At 40.1% G+C, this 18,586-nt stretch overlaps 1 protein-coding gene across 1 annotated transcript; it reads left to right on the top strand.

Moving 5' to 3' along the window:
* Window positions 1–7,468: 7,468 nt before the first annotated feature.
* Window positions 7,469–18,267, top strand: LOC128935910 (protein-glutamine gamma-glutamyltransferase E-like). The gene is made up of 13 exons (XM_054274522.1): window positions 7,469–7,478; window positions 9,218–9,385; window positions 9,703–9,936; window positions 10,495–10,613; window positions 11,084–11,212; window positions 11,870–12,047; window positions 12,204–12,339; window positions 13,190–13,293; window positions 13,757–14,002; window positions 14,951–15,256; window positions 15,906–16,063; window positions 16,277–16,410; window positions 18,120–18,267. Exons 1-13 carry the CDS (start codon window positions 7,469–7,471, stop codon window positions 18,265–18,267), a joined length of 2,070 nt encoding a protein of 689 aa, XP_054130497.1.
* The last annotated feature ends 319 nt before the right edge of the window (window positions 18,268–18,586 follow it).

Here is an 18,586-nt window from a genome sequence, read left to right as displayed (position 1 = left end):
AGCCAAACACTCTTCTTCACTGCCAACATTTTTATGTTTCACTTCAGTGTCTTCAGTCAAAGACTGAACTTTTTAAGACCATTACTCCTTAGTTGGCCTCCTCTTTCTATAACCACTGTTCATCTTTTTCAAAAATCATAATATCTCTGCAGTTCTCTCTGGTTTACACTGATTCAGCTTGATCCTTCTATTTTTTTAAGCTCTCCATTCTCTGTAGTCTTGACATTATGGAGCTGAGATTAGCCCTGGGCTAGCATAATGCTTCAGCTGAACAACATTAACAACAGAAAAGAGCATATTTAAAATGTCAATGCTCCAAGGCAGCTTTTAATGGCACTTCAGCCACTGTGCCCTTCCAGTTTGATGGTGATCCACTGAAGCAATGCAGCATTTGTTTTTTTTTAACAAGTTATGCAGTTAACTAATAGAAATCTTGTGTAATCAGTGTTTCCAAAGTGTACTTATGAAAATACCCTGTGGGATTTTGTTGCAAATCCAAGTCAGCATGTGGTGATAGATGACACTTCGTTCTTCTCCTCTGATGGGCTCAGCTGACTTCTTGGCATGTCTTAGCTGGCTGTTATTCATCTAGATGCTAACAAGTTCATCTCTTTCAGTGTTTTCCAGGAATCTGAATCAAACTAGTTGATGTCAACTGTAATTTCTCAGCTCTTTTTCATGCCTCTTGCCCCATTTCATACATAGATACTGTGCTTGCCCCTTTCTGATCTTATGAAATTTCCACCCTTCAAGTTCTTCAAGGTAAGCACTAACATTCCTGAGATTGCTTCAGTCTCTTCTCGTCACTGGAGATAAGTGAGGTGAAGTAATAATGAAGAGACAAAATACCTTGTCCAGGTCTGTGTAAGTGTAAGGAAACAGAAGTTCCTGTGTGTGGAGGGCAGAAGAGAGAAAGAGACATCTGTGATCAATTTGCCAGCACTGATATGGAAAATGAAGGATTAGCCTGAAACAAAATGTTATGAGGCCATTCTGACAAATCCATTTTCTTTGTACCTATAGAATTTCCTGTATGTGCCAATGAAGATATTTTAACTTTTATTGTTCTCTCTCTAGAGTAAGAAACTAGATGAGTAACCACCATCGAAACACAAATTGAAGTCATAATTTGTACTTGCTCCAAAATGAGTGTTTTATTTTATGGGGATGAAGTTTCTCTCCATGCAGGGAGAGTTACTGCTCAGGATCCACTCATCAAAGCTATTCCATGCTCAGTGGTTTGTCAAGTTACTACTAGCTTACACTACATTTACAGCATTCATACCATTAGTATAATTCACAGAGACTCTAAGGAGGGGCTGACACAAAAGCATTACTGTGGTGATCCCCAAAAAGGGACCAATGAGGCAAATGAAAAGTTCTGGGGTTTTTTTCCAGACTTATGAGTACACTCATAGGGAGGGGACCAAATTAATTTGATTATGAATGTATACTTTTATTGCATGAATACTCAACTTTGGATCATCCTGGGAAGATATATTAATTTATACTGACTCAAAAAACATCCCTTGCCGAGTCATGCATCATTGCATGTGAAATTCTGGATTCCAGGTATGCAATTAAATGCTCTGCTTTTCTAAGCATCTCATCAAGCTTCTGGATAAATGGCCTGAATTGCACAAGTCCAATGTCTTATAACCCATGAGCTAATATAGGGTTACTAGGAAGTTTACATGACCACTGGTATGACTTACCTGCCTCACTCACCTAATGTGAATTATAATTGGTTTGAGCATAAGGACAGGCCTAAAGTTTTCCCTATAAATGCTGCAACACAGCCAGAGCTTGAAGTCTTATCATATAGGTCTGCAGTTGCTCACAGCAATACAAAGTCCAAGGCAAAGAGGAGCAAAGGAGCATGGCTGGTAAGTTTTAAAAAAAAAGTCTCTTTGTTCATATGGAATGGGAAAGTGAATAATGTAACGTGTGTTAGCTTTCTCTGTGGGGTTGTTTTGTGAAGGGCTCTGCACTTTTGAAGTACAAAACATTTTGAGAATTATGCATATGTTGTTTCAGTGTTTTTCTTTCCCGAATTTTACAAAAGACACAAACAAGCGCAAGAAGATAATCCATCCATTGCTATACTGAAGTTAAATTTTAAAATATTATAAAATTGCAAATAGAGCAGAAGGAGTTAGGGCAAGCTGCAAATTTTATTTTAGCATTAAATTTAATGAATCAAAGATTAGGTTGCATATGAATGAATCTTGTTTTAATGGAAATTTTTATGCAAAGGATACACTACAGACTACATTTCTTCCTGCAGATCCAGAGCCAGTAATGCCATTTTAACTATTTTTTTAAATTAGTGTGAAAGTCTAAGGCACTTTAAAATGCAAACAAAGCAAGCAGAAGTCCAGCAGTGAAGTCTTAGGGGGAAGGAAATTAAATCAACACCTTTTAGTGAGACTGGCCATGTACTCACTTAGGCCTGACTTGCTGGCACCTGTATAGAAATGTATGGAACCACAGAATAGTGTGAGTTGGAAGGGATATTTAAATGCCATCTGCTCCAGCTCCCCTGCCATGAGCGGGGACATCTGCAACCAGATCAGGTTACTCAGGGCTCCATCCACCCTGATCTTGCATTTTTCCAGGAATGGGGCGTCTACCACCTCCCTGGGCAGCCTGTGCCAGTGCCTTGCCACCTTCTCTGGTAAAAACTTTTATCTAATCTGAGTCTTTCAGTTTAAAACCATGAGCCCATGTCCTATTGCAACAGGACCTGCTAAAGTTTGTTCCCAACTTTCTTCTAAGTCCCCTTCATAAATACATAAAATGAATCCTGACTTTGAGATGATGCTGCTTTACCAATCCTAGGCAGAACACATGCTGTGCTGGCTTTATGTGACTTAGGCTTGAAAAGCTCAGGAAATTAATAAAAAACATCCATCCACAGATCAGGGGCTCAAGTGCAGAAATTGCATGCATTGTTTTCCCCTCATGCAGTTTAAGAGAGGCACAGTTATCCTATTCTCACAGTCCTAGGAGAAGTGATTGCACAAACTCTTAGAACACAAGTGTTTGTCCATATATCTATTATTTGAAATGATTCCTGGTATTGTTTTGACCTTTTGCCAGCATCCCTCACAGCATCTGCTGTTTGCCTGGCCTGATGGTGGTTAATTAATGACTATCTCAGTGCAGCTGCTATGTGTGATACCATCTATATGTTTACTTGTTTAAGAGCAGAACTGAGGCTAGGAGGGAATTGGGTCCATGCAATCAGCATAGGGCTGTAGATTCCTTTATAAATCTCCTCCTCTGAGCAGAGCTTAAATAAACACAATTTCATAGGTGAAGGTGAAATAGTGGGCTGAGTAGAAAAATCCTTCTTTTTAACAAAAGAACTATACAGTAAGGTGGACAGTTAAAACCTTCAGCATGGGGGAAAACCCCACAAACCAATTGTTTCTGCATTATAACACTTCCGTTTAAGCAATGATTTGCCAATAACTTAGAAAATTTTATCAGACCTCTCTCTCAAAACTTCCTCTTGAAATTTCAGACAGCAGTCTATCCTTCTCAACGACAATTTTCTTATTGCATGAAACTCAAGAAGCATTTAATGCAGCATTTAACAAACAAACAGGTATTTGCTGATCATGACCAGCACTTGCTTGTGAAATACCCAGGATCCAAGAAATACCCAAGCCCTGGTTCAGCTGGAGATGTCAGAACTGCACAAAGATGCTCCTCATGTACCATGCACAATTTTTAATGTAAAAAACTGAGAGTTTGTGTGCTGGTGTGTGTGCACTGAGCTGTTTTCACTCTTTCTCTTCCTGCCTCCCTACTCCTCCCATCCCCTGACACACATCCTGCAGACAGACACACCTTTTTTCACAGAAAATATGCATTTCTGGGCCAGTCTCTAATGAACCTGCTTTAACACAATCCAGAAGGTATTGCAGAAAGAAAAGGGAAAAACACCTAAAAGGTTCCTATAAGCTTGCCTGATTTTTAAAGTGTTTTGATAGTCTGCAGCACCACTACTGCTACTAAGGATTTAACAACTTGTTTCATAGTCTTACACTGAAAATAATTATCTCAGCTTCTTTCTGTCACTTTTAAGCTTCAGTGTCATTACAATTAAGTTGTGAGTTACACCTGCAAGCATCCTGTTTGTGCATTAGCACTGGGAGCGCCTGCCGCAGAATGGGCAGCACGCTGCACCCTCAGAGAGGGGCAGAGCAGGGCAGGGATGGAGCCTGCTCTGGGCTGTTGCTGGGTGATGAGTGTGCAGCAGGAGCTGGGAGTTAAAACTGCCAAATAATGCCTTTATCCCATTCCAATGGAAGACATACGTGCAGAAGTGGGAGAGGTAGGGAAATATATGTAAATATCATAGGCTGTACATTATAGGCGCTGTGTGATGATGTGGGAGCTGTCAGGAGAGGCCAGCAGAGGTTGATCCCAATCTGTGCACTGCCAGTTTGGCTTATTCCTGTGTTCTGGTCCCTTGGGAGTTTCTGAAGGTCACATATCAGTGCATGTCACTATTATGTCGCTGTCAGCCTCCCTTCTGAACAAGCCATCTCACCTGGAATGAGCTGAGATCTCAAGAGGAGATCTGAGCCCAGCTAACAGGACACCCTTCTTACACAGACAGCACGGAAGGGGATTGTGCCAACTTCTGCTGTCTTCAAAGGAAGAAAGGCTGGAAAGGCTGTTGGCAAACTTCAGGAACAGTCAGGAAGTTCAGGAAGATTTCAGGCTTCCATTCCAAATGTCCTTGCTATTAAGGCATGTGAGTGGAAGACAGACAGAAAATGAGACGTGTCGTGGACAATATGCAAGGCTCAGAAGAGATCTTGGCCAAATATTTTTCCATATGGGCCTGACCATTGTCTGTCAGGTGGTTCTAGTCCTGAAATGTGCTGATGTGAGTCAGTGTCCCAGGTCTCTCCCTAGTGTGGGTCACAAATAAAGCACAGCAGTAGAAAACCACTTGAATTCCTTTATCTGGGATAGCAGTAGTGGGGGTTGCTGATGGAATTTCTTGCTTAATTATTCAAAACCAGGATGTGATAAGAGATAGGATAGCCCAGACTTCTCAGGATACTGAATCACAGAATCAGAATAATTTAGGTTGAGAAAGACCTGTAAGATCATCGAGTCCACTGAGGCGGTCCCAGTGAGTCATGGCCATGTGGTTGCAGCATGGGGCTTTAGGGATATGTTAAAAAAGAGCTGTGCTCAGAGAGAAGATAGGAGCAGATAGACTATTATAGGTACTGATTTCCCATCCTGAACAAAATTAATAATAGGTGACATTTCATAAAATTCAAGTATCACTGAGGATTCACATAGAGTTGGTGTGAAAGAGAACATTCGAAAGAAGAGAAAGGAGTTTACTGAGGGGAATTTGCCTGTTAACAACTATTTCCTTCGCTGTTCAGTGCTGAAACTCTTAGTCCTATATTTTCAATGCTTTAACAGTAACTGAGGTGAGGGAAAAGATCTGGGTATTACTGGAAAAGGATGTTATGAATGATATGACTGGGGCAGTCTGCAAAAGATGATTCTGATACACCTTCCTCTGGGTACATGAAACAATATACTAACATGGTTCATAGCTTCAGTTTTCTGAGGTCCAAGAGTCTTCTCTTGCTACCCACAGAGTTCCAAGCTCCTGCCTGTGCAGTCCCTACATTTACAGCCCCCATCCAAGCCCTGCAAACACTGCTTGGTGAGGAAGCTGCCTGGGTCAGATGCCCTGTGCTTGACTGACTGCATGTTCTGACTAGTGTTAATATTTCTCATTAATTTAGCCCTCATTCTCAACCTTTGTCCATAATCTTTAATCCAAAGGTCCAGTATGTATCATTCATCATGTGTTTGTTTTACAAACAAAGCACACCAGAGGCCCGCAAGGCAACTCAGGCAGAGCTGGGAATAAACACCAGAAGCTGACACAACAGCCACAACTTGTTCTTCCTGACATACTGTCTGCCAGCATAAATGGACTCCTGCTCTTTCTCTTTCAACAGTAACTAACCTTCCTGCCAAAGAAAAATGGTTTGCTGTGTATCCAAGGATAGGCTGAAAACTTAAATTTATTCTGAATATTGTTTGTGTGACATTTAACAGTATTTAAAAGTATGGATAGGAGAGTATGTCTTAACATCAAAAAACTCTAATCAAATTCTAAAACATTTTAAATTTGAGGATTAGTCCTATCACTTTAAAATCACAGTTGGGCTTTGCAAGTTATAAAACTATGGTCCCTGTTAAGATTAAGATAATTAGTGAACAAAGAGTCAAAGTAGCAGTGTGAATTATAGCCAGTTAAAAACTGTTTCTTCTAACAACACCATTTATAAGAAACATGAATAAAACATGTCTGTATATTAAATGGGTTGAGCAAGTTCCAATTCTAGATGTTACAAACACGATCCAAACCAGAAAACAAAACAATTTGGCTCCTGAATACTGAGCCCAGCCAACCAAAATGATGAATTTGGGAACGTGTTCAGTTGTGCCAGTCCAGCATATGGGTGTCACTGAGAGGCATCTCTAAGATGTGCACTGAGTTCATTCAGTTTTACAGGTTGTTTCATAAAAGTATCAGAATTAGTCTACCTCTTTCCTAACACAAAGTGGAGCCACCTGCAAAGCAAAAGCAAAATTCACTCTCCTTGAAGTTAAGTGGAAGATTTTTGGGCAGAAATTGGCTTTGCCAGTAGCATGGTCAGAGATGTCTTATGAAAAAATAGTAGAGCACCAGCTGAAAAGAAATATTTTATCACTAGTCACAAATATACTTATTTGGTGTCACTGTAGTGTGTCATGCAAATATGACATGGAGTGCTTGTCTATTGAAGAGGGTTAAACAGAAATTATGTGATAAATAAAAACTTGGTTCTTTAAATTTGGCCCTGACTGGTCCTGGGACAGAGACAGTAGCTTGGTCATTGTTTTGCGATTACTACAATGTAGGGAGGGGGAAAAAAGTAGCTCCAAAACAACAGATTTAGGGACTTAATTTAAACAAAAAGTCCATGTAATTATTTCTGATGGAGTATTTTAAATTAAAAATAGTGTTTTGCAAGAAGGAGTTATGCTGTTCCTAGAACTTTAGCCCTACAACAGGAAGAAAAGCAGCTAATTGCTGAAGTTCTTATAGTTTTAAACACATTAAGAAACTCTTAAGAAATGGCCAGACTGTTAGGAATAAATATTGTCCAAGCTTCAGATGTTAACTTGCAGGGAAATAAGATGAGGACGTAAGAACTGAGAGAGGAAAGAAAATGAATGAAAAATGAATCCTCAAGCTCCACTGGTCAGATCAAGGCTGGGGGCAAAGACAGCTACTCGAGCTCCACCCCCAGAGGAAATATTGCAGAGTTTAAAGAAGTGAAGGCACCAGTGGAACTCATTCCTTGAGCCAGCAGAATTACAGGAGGCCTTTCAGAGGAAGCTCCAGAGGACACATTGATCAGATATGGGCCAAGGTGAGCAAGGGGAAAGCCCATCCTGTGATGCTCTTTGTTACATCCATACTTCATGTTCGGCTCTGTCATGGACACTGAGAGGTCACTATTTCTCTAAGGAGTTTCATCCAATACAAAAAGAAGTAGGAGGAAATTCTTCCATTGAAAGTCAGGATTTTCAGAGGAATTGCATTTTTTCATTTGTTGTGTGCATGGGAAAAGCAAGCTTGTCAGAATGAGGTTTGGCAGCACAGGTATTTAACTGACATAAAAATGTTATATTTTGCAAATAGGAAGGGAAAACCAGCAGCTATTTGGAGTTTTCAGAAAAGGGCAAAACAACAGACTGACAGATATGACATAGGAGAAAGAAGCAAAGCAGAACTTTGGGAATGTATCACTGCAAAGGCTGAGGAAGGCTACACTGAGCAGAGAAGGATGAAATCTGAAGCTAAGGCAGAGAGGATACAAAAGTTAGGGGTTTGGGAGGATTTTCGGCAGTTTCTTTGTCGCTATGGTGGGGTTTTTGTTCACCTGCTAATATTTATAGATATGCAAACAGACCAGTTTAATAATGATTATAAAGTGTTTCATGTTGCTTTTCCAGCTCCTGCCTTTCTAAAGGCAAAACTCCCTGAGCTCTCAGCTCATTCTACAATAGATGTGCTTCACTGCTAAGTTTCTGAGGATTTTATTTAATAGTAGATATGTTCTTCAAGAATCATCTGTACTTCTCACCTCAATATTGTAAAAAACCCACATTCCTCTACATTTGGACAGTGACTGCATTGCTAAAACTACCAGTGTAGTTATTTCAAGGCTTTTCTGAACTTGATAAATTTAAGATCATGCTGTAAAAAAATCTTTACATTAAGAAATCTCTTTGAACATAGGATGCTTTTTTTCTTTTACTCAATAATGGCACAGGGTAACAATTTTCCACTCCTAAGCCTCACACTCTTACTCTTTCCTATCTCCCTCTTCACAGGGGAAGAGAAAAACTTTTTCATCTATACTTCTGCACTTCAGTTAAACCATCAAGCCATCTCCTACTAGAAATCCCTCCATAGGCTCTGATGATGGCAGATCCAAGCCAATCTTGGATCTTTGTTCTCTGGCCTCTGACTGAAGCCATAGTTCTCATGCAAGAGCATCCCAAAATATATTTTAAGAGTGCTCTCTCTCCAGTTCTGCCATCTCTCCCACTGCCAAACAACATCCCAGTGTCCATCAGCATGTTCCTGTTAGGTGCTTCCAACAGTGGCAGCTGTGTAGGCACATAATGGGGCTAGAGACCACATCATGGCTTAAAATTCACGGGGTTTCTCAGTTCAGTCAGGTTTCTTTATTTCTCATTCAGAGGCAGCAAGGCTGTGCCTCTCTTAGGGTGACACCATCACAGAATGGGAGAATTAATAGAGTTCAGACAGATTTTTATCTAAGTAACTCATGAATATTCAATTTTCTCAGGTTTCTCTCCTCTTAAATGCCTTTCTGATTTTAATTTAGTACAGGGTATATCTTTAGTACCCTGTACACTACTGCTTCTATATTTAATTATGCAGATAACCTCTAACAGCCTATGCAAGATGGAGCCTCTTAAAAAAAATGCTCACATAAAAATTATTTCTAATTTTAGCAGAAGCCTCACATGGGTACCAGTTACCTGTAGAAAGTAATAAGCAATTCTTCAGTGTGTTTGTGCTCCTTCCTCTTTGGTTGTACCCTCAAGCTTTTTTGCTCTTCTCATTTTTTCATAGCTGCAACGCAGCCGAGTACCGACTGGCACCTGAAAGAAAATGCAAGAGAACACCACACAAGTAAATTTTCTAGTGAAGAACTGATTGTGAGGAGAGGACAGGCCTTCACTATCACCTTCAATGGAGCAGAACGGCCTGAGCAAAACTTAATATTCATTGCAGAAACAGGTATGGCCCCCAGCTTCTTCCACAGGGACAGCAACGCTGCCTCAGGACATTCTTCTGGCCCAATCTGCACTACAGAGCAGCAAGAGAAAACCTCAGAGCCAACGTGCTCATTCACAGCCATGGAAGTGTGTGAGGTGTTTGTTGTACTGCTGCCACCCCAGCCAGCAGCCACAGCTTCCTTCAGTTGCCAATATTTGGCACAAATTCACCTGATGGGAGGGTTGGGAGGGTTACATCCCTGCTGAGTTCGTTGATGACTAAATCTCTATTTCAGCATGGCATGGATAAAAAAAAATGTTATTTGTTTCTCTCGAAAGGTCCAAAACCCTCAAAGGCAACCAGGACCCTGGCCACATTTGATATCTCCAGCACAGTGAGCAAGGAGGGCTGGGGTGCAGTGGTGCAGTCCAGCAGTGCCAGCTCTGTGAGCATCTCCATTTCCAGCCCACACAATGCTGTCATTGGACGTTACAGGCTGAGTGTTCAAAGTGGCAGCTCCTCTCCACAAAGTCTTGGCACTTTTGTTTTGCTTTTTAACCCTTGGGCTTCAGGTATGAATATGTCGGATTTCCTTTTAAGACCTATGTTGCTTTTAACTTCATTAATATTTGCAGCTTCTCCATTTGATCTATACTTTAATATAGCAGCTGAAAATTGACAACATAAGGGATTAGTGACCAAAAAAAAAGGTGTCTAACAGTTTCTTAGGACCTTCTGGTACATAGAATCAGCTCTGTAGCATGTACATACTAGAGATCTCATTGTTCTAAAAGAAAAGGTTCTGGTTTTTGACAAAGCTTCCCTATTTCTGCAGAAGTTTAGAAGAGAGTGTCTGGCCTCTGTAGAACCAAGAAAAGAGTCATATTTACCATTTTCTCAGAGATTTGGCAGTGTCACACCTCCATCTTCACTCAGACACCTCCCACCCCTTTCTCTAATTGTAGATCCTGAGTTTCACAATCTGTTTATAGCACCAAGAACAGCAAAGGGTGGCTATGTGCAAGCACCCTTATAGATTAAGAGAGCTCTTGCCTTATAGAGCAAGACTCCTGAGGTTTTGTTTTATTTTGCCTGTCGTGTTTGTACATCTCTCTGTTTTGGTTTTTCAGGTGATGATGTGTTCATGCCTAACGCGGCTGAGTGTGAGGAATATGTGCTAGAAGAGTTTGGCATCATTTTTGCAGGCAATAAAAATCATATCAGCAGCTTTGGATGGAACTTTGGCCAGGTAAATGTAGCACTGAAACACCAGACATTGTTTTTGCATCAACTAGGTCATTTGCTTTTTCCAGTTCATTGCATACATCTCTGAAGAGCAGGACTCTGCTGTTGCAATGAACCCTTGTGCCAAGCCCTGTTTCACTGATCAATATGAGGATTTGTAATTTACCCTGTTCTGCCTTGGAAGAGCAGCCAACACAAACATTAATATCTTTACTAAGACTATCTAGTCTTAACTTAGTAAAGTACTATAGCAATGCTGAGGCCTCAAGTCCACAGATTCCAAGGTTTTGAAAGCCCTGTGAGTTCTGATTTTCAGAGTTTGTTGTGGCCACATTTTTACATGGTAATGCCTGGCTTAGCTCTGCAGCATTTCAATCAGTGATTTAAAAACCCCATTCAACACTAATATGGCTGTCTGCATCCTTATTTTTGTAATCTGTGTTTTCAAAACACTGTTTTCTTTCCGTACCACAGTTTCAAGGAGACATCCTCAATATTTGCCTGGCCATAATGGATCGGAGCCTGTACTACCGCCAGGATCCCATCACTGATGTGTCTCACAGACACGACCCCAGGTACCTGGGCCGTGTTCTCAGTGCCATGGTAAGCAGCAGCTTCACAAAGTGAAAACCCAACTACTAACTGTCTTTTAAAAGTAGTCAGGGAAAGTAAATATGAAGCCACTTCATAGAGAATTTCAGGCCACTGGCTGTATGGTGAAGTATGGGCCTACATGGTCAACTGCTCTGAGCCTGCCAGTTTTATCTCCTCTGGTATAGTTTTAATAATTATCACTTTGATATCCAGTATTCATACTGCAAAAATAAGATTGGGGTGGTTGAGGGACCAGTTCTTTGGAGGTCTTTAGTCCAGCCACCCATTTGAAGAGGAATTACTGGGTGCTAGATCAGCTCAGCTATGGACTTACCAGGCTGCTTTGAAACTCTCCAAGGAAGGAGGGTTTGTGGCCTCTGTGGGTGACCAGTTCAGAGCTGCCCTACCCTCCTAACGAGGAATTTGTCTCTTATGTCAAATATGATTTTCCCAAGCTACAGCTTTCTGCTGTTGCCTCTTGGTATATAAAAGAGAAAGGTTAGTCACACTTTCCCCAGTGCAGCCTACTGTGAGCTTTCCCTTTTTGATGAGAGAGCACTGCTGGCTCAAATTCAATATGGCATTTACTCTAACTCCCAGGCCCCTTTCAGTCAGGCTGTAAACTCTTAATTTACCTCATCATAAATTTAGTGAATATCTTCTCAGGTCAACGCCAATGATGACCAAGGGGTGGTGCTAGGAAACTGGAGTGGAAAGTATGAGGGTGGCAAAAATCCCACCAGCTGGACAGGAAGTGGTGAAATCCTGCAAAGCTGGAAGAAATCAGGATTCAAACCTGTTAAATATGGACAATGTTGGGTTTTTGCAGCAGTACTGACTACAGGTATGTTTTATGTCACACACATGACTGACATTGCACAGATTCTATTAAAAGAAGCACTAATATTACTTCCTATATAGAAGCCTTTGAAGACATTACTATGCTATATGAAACCTGCAGAAATATTACTTTTTGACTGGCTTTCTCTTCACTCTTTAGTGCTTAGATGTCTGGGGATTCCCACCCGCACAATTACAAACTTCAGCTCTGCCCATGATGCAGATGGAAATCTGCGTGTGGATGAGTTTTATGATGCAGAAGGAAATCATTTGGAGAGGGGAGCTGACAGCGTGTGGTAAGCCTCAATATTTAATAGTAGAGCTTATTAATGTCTACAGAGCATAGATTCTAATGACAAATGCTATATCTTATTAAGAATTGCCTTAAAAACTACTACATACACACAGAGGATCAATAAAAAATACTACAGAATAATATTACAGGACTTGGTGTTTTCACTCTTTCTCAGTTAAACAAAGAATTGTGACACTAATTACAACAGCTAATTGAAGCCAGGGCAGGCAAAATTATAGTTATGATGCCACAGATGGCTGAAAATTTGCAATATTGCATTGGATGTATCAAACAATGGTGACTTAATCTAGTTTGAAACTATTTTCAAAACCAGTAAAAGTTCATCAGAACCAGCTTTCTTGCAGTGGCATCATTTGGAGTGAAAGTAATTTAACTACTGCCTCTATTAAGCATCAAATGCAGCTCAAACAAGCCTGCATTCAGCAAAGAGCAGAAGTAGTCCCTCAGTTTCTGTCTTGTTTATTCCCCTTCTTGTTCTGGACTGTTTCTATCTACATGTGACATGTAGAACTGTAGTGTTGTGCCAGAAGGAAACCTAAAGCTAAAACTAAGGAAGTGTATGGAGATTTTGGAAAAGAACAGGCTCAAGGCATTTTTTACAACTTCACAAATTTGTTTTCTGCCCTTGAACATTTGTATTTTTTCCACAATGCAATTTTCAGCACATTTCTAGTTAATGTAGTGAGGTCAGGGTAGAAGTGATGAATCTCAAACAAGGACTGTGCAAATAAAGGCATTTAATCCATGCAACTAAGATGGCTGATTAAAGGAGGTGGACAGGAATCCATAAACACATACTAGTAGCTTACTTAGTTCATTCTTGCACCCAGGAATTTCCATGTCTGGAATGAAAGCTGGTTTATACGCAATGACTTGGGCCCCTCTTACAGTGGATGGCAAGTTCTGGATGCAACTCCCCAGGAAGAAAGTGGAGGTACACAAATTTTATTTCAGTATTAATGCTGAAAAGATATAAAATCAGTCACTTTTAGAGAGAAGAAAAAAGAGAAATCATTGTAAAAGCAATTTGTCAATCTGCTCAGAAATAGTTGCAGAAGAAAATATTTCATTGGTTGCATTAGAAAAGCTCCAGATCATCTGTGAAGGTCAAGAAAGAAACTAGGATTCCAGGAGCAGTTTTTACAGCAATTCCTATGTTTCTAATATAGGTACCAAATGCTATTAAAAATTAAGGGATAATATAAAACAAATCAAGTGTACTTTCAGAATAAAGACAAGATACATTGATGAGTGACCTTGTATGAGGGTTTATGTGAATGAAAGGGCTTGAATGGGACAGAAGCACAGGGCAATTCAGGAGTCAGTGATAAATATCTGTCTAATAATCTGCTTGCTGTCAAAGATTATGCCTAAATTCTTTTTCCTTGATGCTGTAGGAATTTATCAGTGTGGTCCTGCCTCACGGCACGCCATCAAAGAAGGAGAAGTAGAGCTGGACTACGACGGCCCATTTGTGTTTGCAGAAGTGAATGCAGACTGTATGTACTGGAATTATGACTCTGCAACTGGAAAGAAAACTTTGATATTCTCTAAGTCTACAGAAATTGGTGCCTCCATCAGTACCAAGGCAGTTGGTAGAGATGCTCGTGTAGATGTCACCAGGGATTATAAATATGAGGAAGGTAAGTAAAATCTCTGGTTCTTCTGATCACAGCTGCTTCATTCCCAAAAGGATATAAATTTTCAGTTAGGAGTGTATTTATAAAGTAGGAGCAGAATTTATTCAATTCCTACACAAAAGGGGAGAAAAGGTACTGAGTAAAAACAAAAACACAAACAAAAACAAAAACAAAAACTGCCTTGCCCTTTCTGATACAGAGCTACTTTGTGGGACCTAAATAAGTCAAGTCCAAGTATCTCCAAATAAAGTGTTCCCTGTTCCATCTGCCTGTTGCTGACATGCACTGTCTGCCTCTGCTTAGTGAGAATTATGCTACAGACCAGTTATTTGTCTGCAGAATAAAAGGTGTGTTGCAGAAACCTGAGCTAAATCAGCACTTAGGCCCAGAAAAGCAACTCTGTCAAAGGGTGCAAGAGCACAGCACCTTCTCAGTCCTTCAGATCTGATCATCCTCATGTTATATTTATCTTTTTCTTTGGTTCATCAGCAGCTTCTGCTTCTGTTAAATCTCTATTACCTCAATCCATGAGCCTTCTCCTTCTCCTTCCATAGGAGTATGGAAAAGGGGAGTGAGGGGCTGGGTGGATGCTTGGCTGCCAGCCAGACTCAACCCACCACACAGTGCCATCAGCCTTCCCCAACATTTGGTCCTTTCTCTGTGCTAGCAAATAAGAATTCACATTTCTAAATGTTATAGCCATAAAAAGGGATAGAAATGGGGAAAGAGAAACTTTAGACTTAAGACTTTATGTTTTAAAAAAATGTTATTAGAAGGACAGTGACGTTACTGACTGCAGTTGCAGAAAATGAGCTATGGCTGTGGAAAACAGAAAGTTTGTTTATCTCTAAGCACAGACATTATGTCCTGGCTAGCTTCTCTCTAGCAGCCATGTAAAATAAGAGATGCATGTTAACTGTTGAGGATGATTTTCATGGTTCTCCCTGACAGGCTCTGCAAAAGAAAGAGAGATTTTCAAAAAAGCCCGTAAGAAGCTTGGACTTGAGGATAAATTTGATCCTACAGCACCAAAACAGGAGGAAGTTGAACAGAAACCTGACATCTCAGGAAAATTCAAGGTGGCTGGCTCTTTAGAAGTTGGCAAAGATCTCAACCTACTTCTGGTTCTTGAAAATTTGCAGTCTGATGCTAAGACTGTAAATGTAAATATGACTGCATGGAGCACTCTGTATACTAGAAGACGAGTTAATCAGATCTGGAAGGACTCCCTGTCTGTCACTCTGGCCCCAAAGGAAGGTAATTTTTCAAATACCTTTTAAACATAGTGGTTTTATCTGTAAAGGGGCATTAGAGGCTGCTCAGCTTGGCGGGAAAAGCTCTTAACAAACTGTAACCCTAAATCCCTGGGTAGAAGAGGCTGAGAAAAATATTGCATTACACATACATTAACAAGGCATGCTTCACACTCTCATGTCCCCAAGTGCTTTTCACATTTTGGAAAATGTTATCATTAGGAGCCTGGGATAAGAGATGTGTCAGCATCTCCAACATGAGGTGAAAGATCATTGGATCACAACTGATACTGTCTTGTATTAATCTTAGATTTCAAAGTCATTAGTGAGAAACAGAAAAAATAATTCATTTCTTTAATATGTAATTTAACTTCTGGAGAGGCACCAGCAAACTCCTTAAACTCCAGCTGTTGTATCTTTCAGAGCAATAGGGGGGGAAAGAAGCCAGGCAATACAGTAGTATTTAATGGAGAAGGGATAACATTGAAGAAATCACTATCTACCTAAAGCAAACAGATAGATTTGCATTAATTAATTTTGGCAATGATGGCTGAAGACCCTCCTATTCCTAGTCACAGCATAAAAGGAAAATACTAATGTTAGATATGCTTATAAAAGCATATACCAATTCCTTTTTTAATTTTTCCTTCTAGAAAAACAATTCCCCATTAAGATAAAGTATCCTGAATACCAGCAGCAGTTAACTACAGACAAAACAATCCAGGTCACAGCTTTATGTAATGTAAAAGATGGGATTCAAGTGCTTGTGAAAAGAAACATCACCCTGGACAATCCTGCCATTGACATACAGGTAAATTCCCTTTGCTGCAACTGCAATGGCAGAGAAAAGGGAAAGGGAGTTCTTTGAGAGCACTGTATTCCCTGAAAGAAATGCTCTGCTCACATTCAAAAATTCTGCCATGGTTTATCACAGCCTCTCATAATATCTCCCCTTCTGACTCCTGGAAAGGCTCAGCTAGAAAAGAACACAGAACCTGGCCTCATAAGTGTTTTCTTTGCACAGGTTCTTGGTGAAGCAAAGGTGAATAAAGAGGTGGTTGTGGAGGTGGCATTCACCAATCCCATCAACGAGGAGGTGAAGGACTGTGTGCTGCAGGTGGAGGGCAGTGACCTGCTCCAAGGGATCCTGGAGCTACGGTGGGTACCAGAACCATCTCCTGTATCAAACACACAGGAATGTGGGCATGGATGAGCTGGAACTGAACTGTGGGATGAGACATCACCTTTTTCTAGCTGTCAGCTGGGAGGCACAGGTTATGAGCACACAGTGCTGAACCAGCTCTTCATCTAGGCTGGGCTTTGGCTCCATGGTTTGGGAGGTCAAATAATTGCTGTCCTAATTGGACAGAACTTGTTTTCCTGCCTATCTAGCAGGACCACACACTTCCAAAGAAAAAATTCATGCTTACCCAAGCTGTAAATGTTGCTGAGGCTGTCTATCCTGCTATAGGCCAGACAGGTTGCACCTTCTTGAGATCAAAGGCCAACAATAGGATACACAACTATTTCTGTCCAAATTACAACATACCAGGATATTTTTTTCACTTTAGTAAATGGACTGCAGGTGCCAATCTGGGTGTACAGCATTGTAAACATACAGAAATACATGTAAAAAGCAGATACAGCAGTGTCTCAGCTTTGGGAACAAAAATTATTACTGCTTAGACACAAGTTGTGATCTCAAAGGATGGGACCTCTGAAAAGCACAAAGCCAGGTCTGCTCCATGCTCAGCTTTTCCAGACACAGCAGATCACAATTTGAGGAGGATAGTTTTTGCAGAACAGACTAAACCATGGCAAGCAGTTTTTTCCAAAATGAGAGCTCCAGGCACACTCTCTGCTTTCAGAACTCTACCAAATTATTATCTTAGGGAATTAATAAACAGAGTCAAGAAACTATTTGATGATGTTGAGATTGAGAAGAGTGGAATACAACACTTTTTTTTTTTTTTACTATAGATCCCAGTTGCCTATTATCTGCTTGGGTGATTTTGTAACTTTTTCTGCCCTTTTCCCTTCAGTATTTCATAATTGAAACAGAAAGATTAAATTTTCAGACTATCCCTCATTTTGTACAGACGAGAAATTACATAAAAATTTCAATGTATCCTCACAAATGCAGTTATTTCTGGAAAATACCTGGGATATAAAAATATACTCTTTAGCTGAATACACAGACAAACACAAACAAACAAACACAGCAACTTAACATTGCCATTTGCACTTGAGCAATTAGGAATGGTTCATCCCATCATTTATAAGCTCTCCTGAGGGAATTTACCAACCTCCTGTTGTCTATCCCACACAATTTTATCCTCAGGCAAGACAAGACTATATGTCAGAGTAAGAGAAAAACATTAACAAGTTTCCAGGAGTTACAAAACATTCGGTGTAAAACATTTTCATTTCCATTCAGAATTTCCTGCTCTGTAAACATTGAGGTGTCCTTGGTGCTATACTCCTTTCTAATTCCAGAGTTGATATTAACATTCTGCAAGGTCTCTGTTTATTCTTTTGCAAGGATTCAGTGATGTGTTTTACACCCTCTGTTCTGCATGAAATCTTATCTCACATATTATTGTGTCCCCCTTTGTGGGCTTATCTGGGTTAATGCATAATGAATTTGTGAGAGCCTTTAATGTATGGATTTGAGTCTTTGAGTACTTATCATATACTTATCTGATAAGTATTGTGTTATCAAGCCATGTGTGATCTTTTCATGGCCATCTTACTTTGAAGTGATAAGAGTTCTTACTCCAGGTGGAAGATGATTAGTGAAGAAACTGAAGCATGTTGCATAAGCCTGTTTTTGACTTGTATTTTCCCTCTGTTTCCTTTTATTTTAGCATACCACCACTGAAAGCCAGTGAGAAATCCAGTACCAAGTTTAAACTTATCCCTTCTGAGGCGGGACCCAAACATCTGCTTGTTAATTTCTTCTGTGATAAATTTGCAGATATCAAGACCTTTAAGATGGTAAATGTGATTAACTAACATGAAGATGTACAAGGAGTGGTCTGTGTGTGTATAAACTGAACAAAATGTGATAAGAAATCGTGTATAGAAAGCAATGAGATAATCAGCAAAACAAATCTTCACTTCCTCTGATAAAGGGTCACCAACACTATATCATTGCAATTTTACACTGTAATTTTAAATAAACTGAGGAATGGTTGATTGTTCATTTACTGTTGTGAATATCCGTATTAAAAAGAATATTTTACCTTCTACTTAGAGACTCTTTGATTTATGTCTGGCTTTCTTTGGAATTAATTCCTTCTGGCTCCAGATGCCTCTGCACACACATTCATAA

This window comes from Melozone crissalis, unplaced genomic scaffold (assembly GCF_028551555.1).
Source record: "Melozone crissalis strain CALT ecotype California unplaced genomic scaffold, PUWL_Pcris_2 ptg000017l_1, whole genome shotgun sequence".
Classification (NCBI taxonomy): Eukaryota; Metazoa; Chordata; class Aves; order Passeriformes; family Passerellidae; genus Melozone; species Melozone crissalis.
Note: the sequence above shows the minus strand (reverse complement) of the source record. Positions and strands in the feature narration are given on the sequence as shown.

Excerpts from the sequence above, each read along its gene's own strand:
- LOC128935910 (XM_054274522.1), top strand. Across the intron at positions 9,386-9,702 it reads AATATTCATTGCAGAAACAG|GTCCAAAACCCTCAAAGGCA; the intron begins GTATGGCCCCCA and ends TTCTCTCGAAAG. Across the intron at positions 13,294-13,756 it reads TCCCCAGGAAGAAAGTGGAG|GAATTTATCAGTGTGGTCCT; the intron begins GTACACAAATTT and ends TTGATGCTGTAG.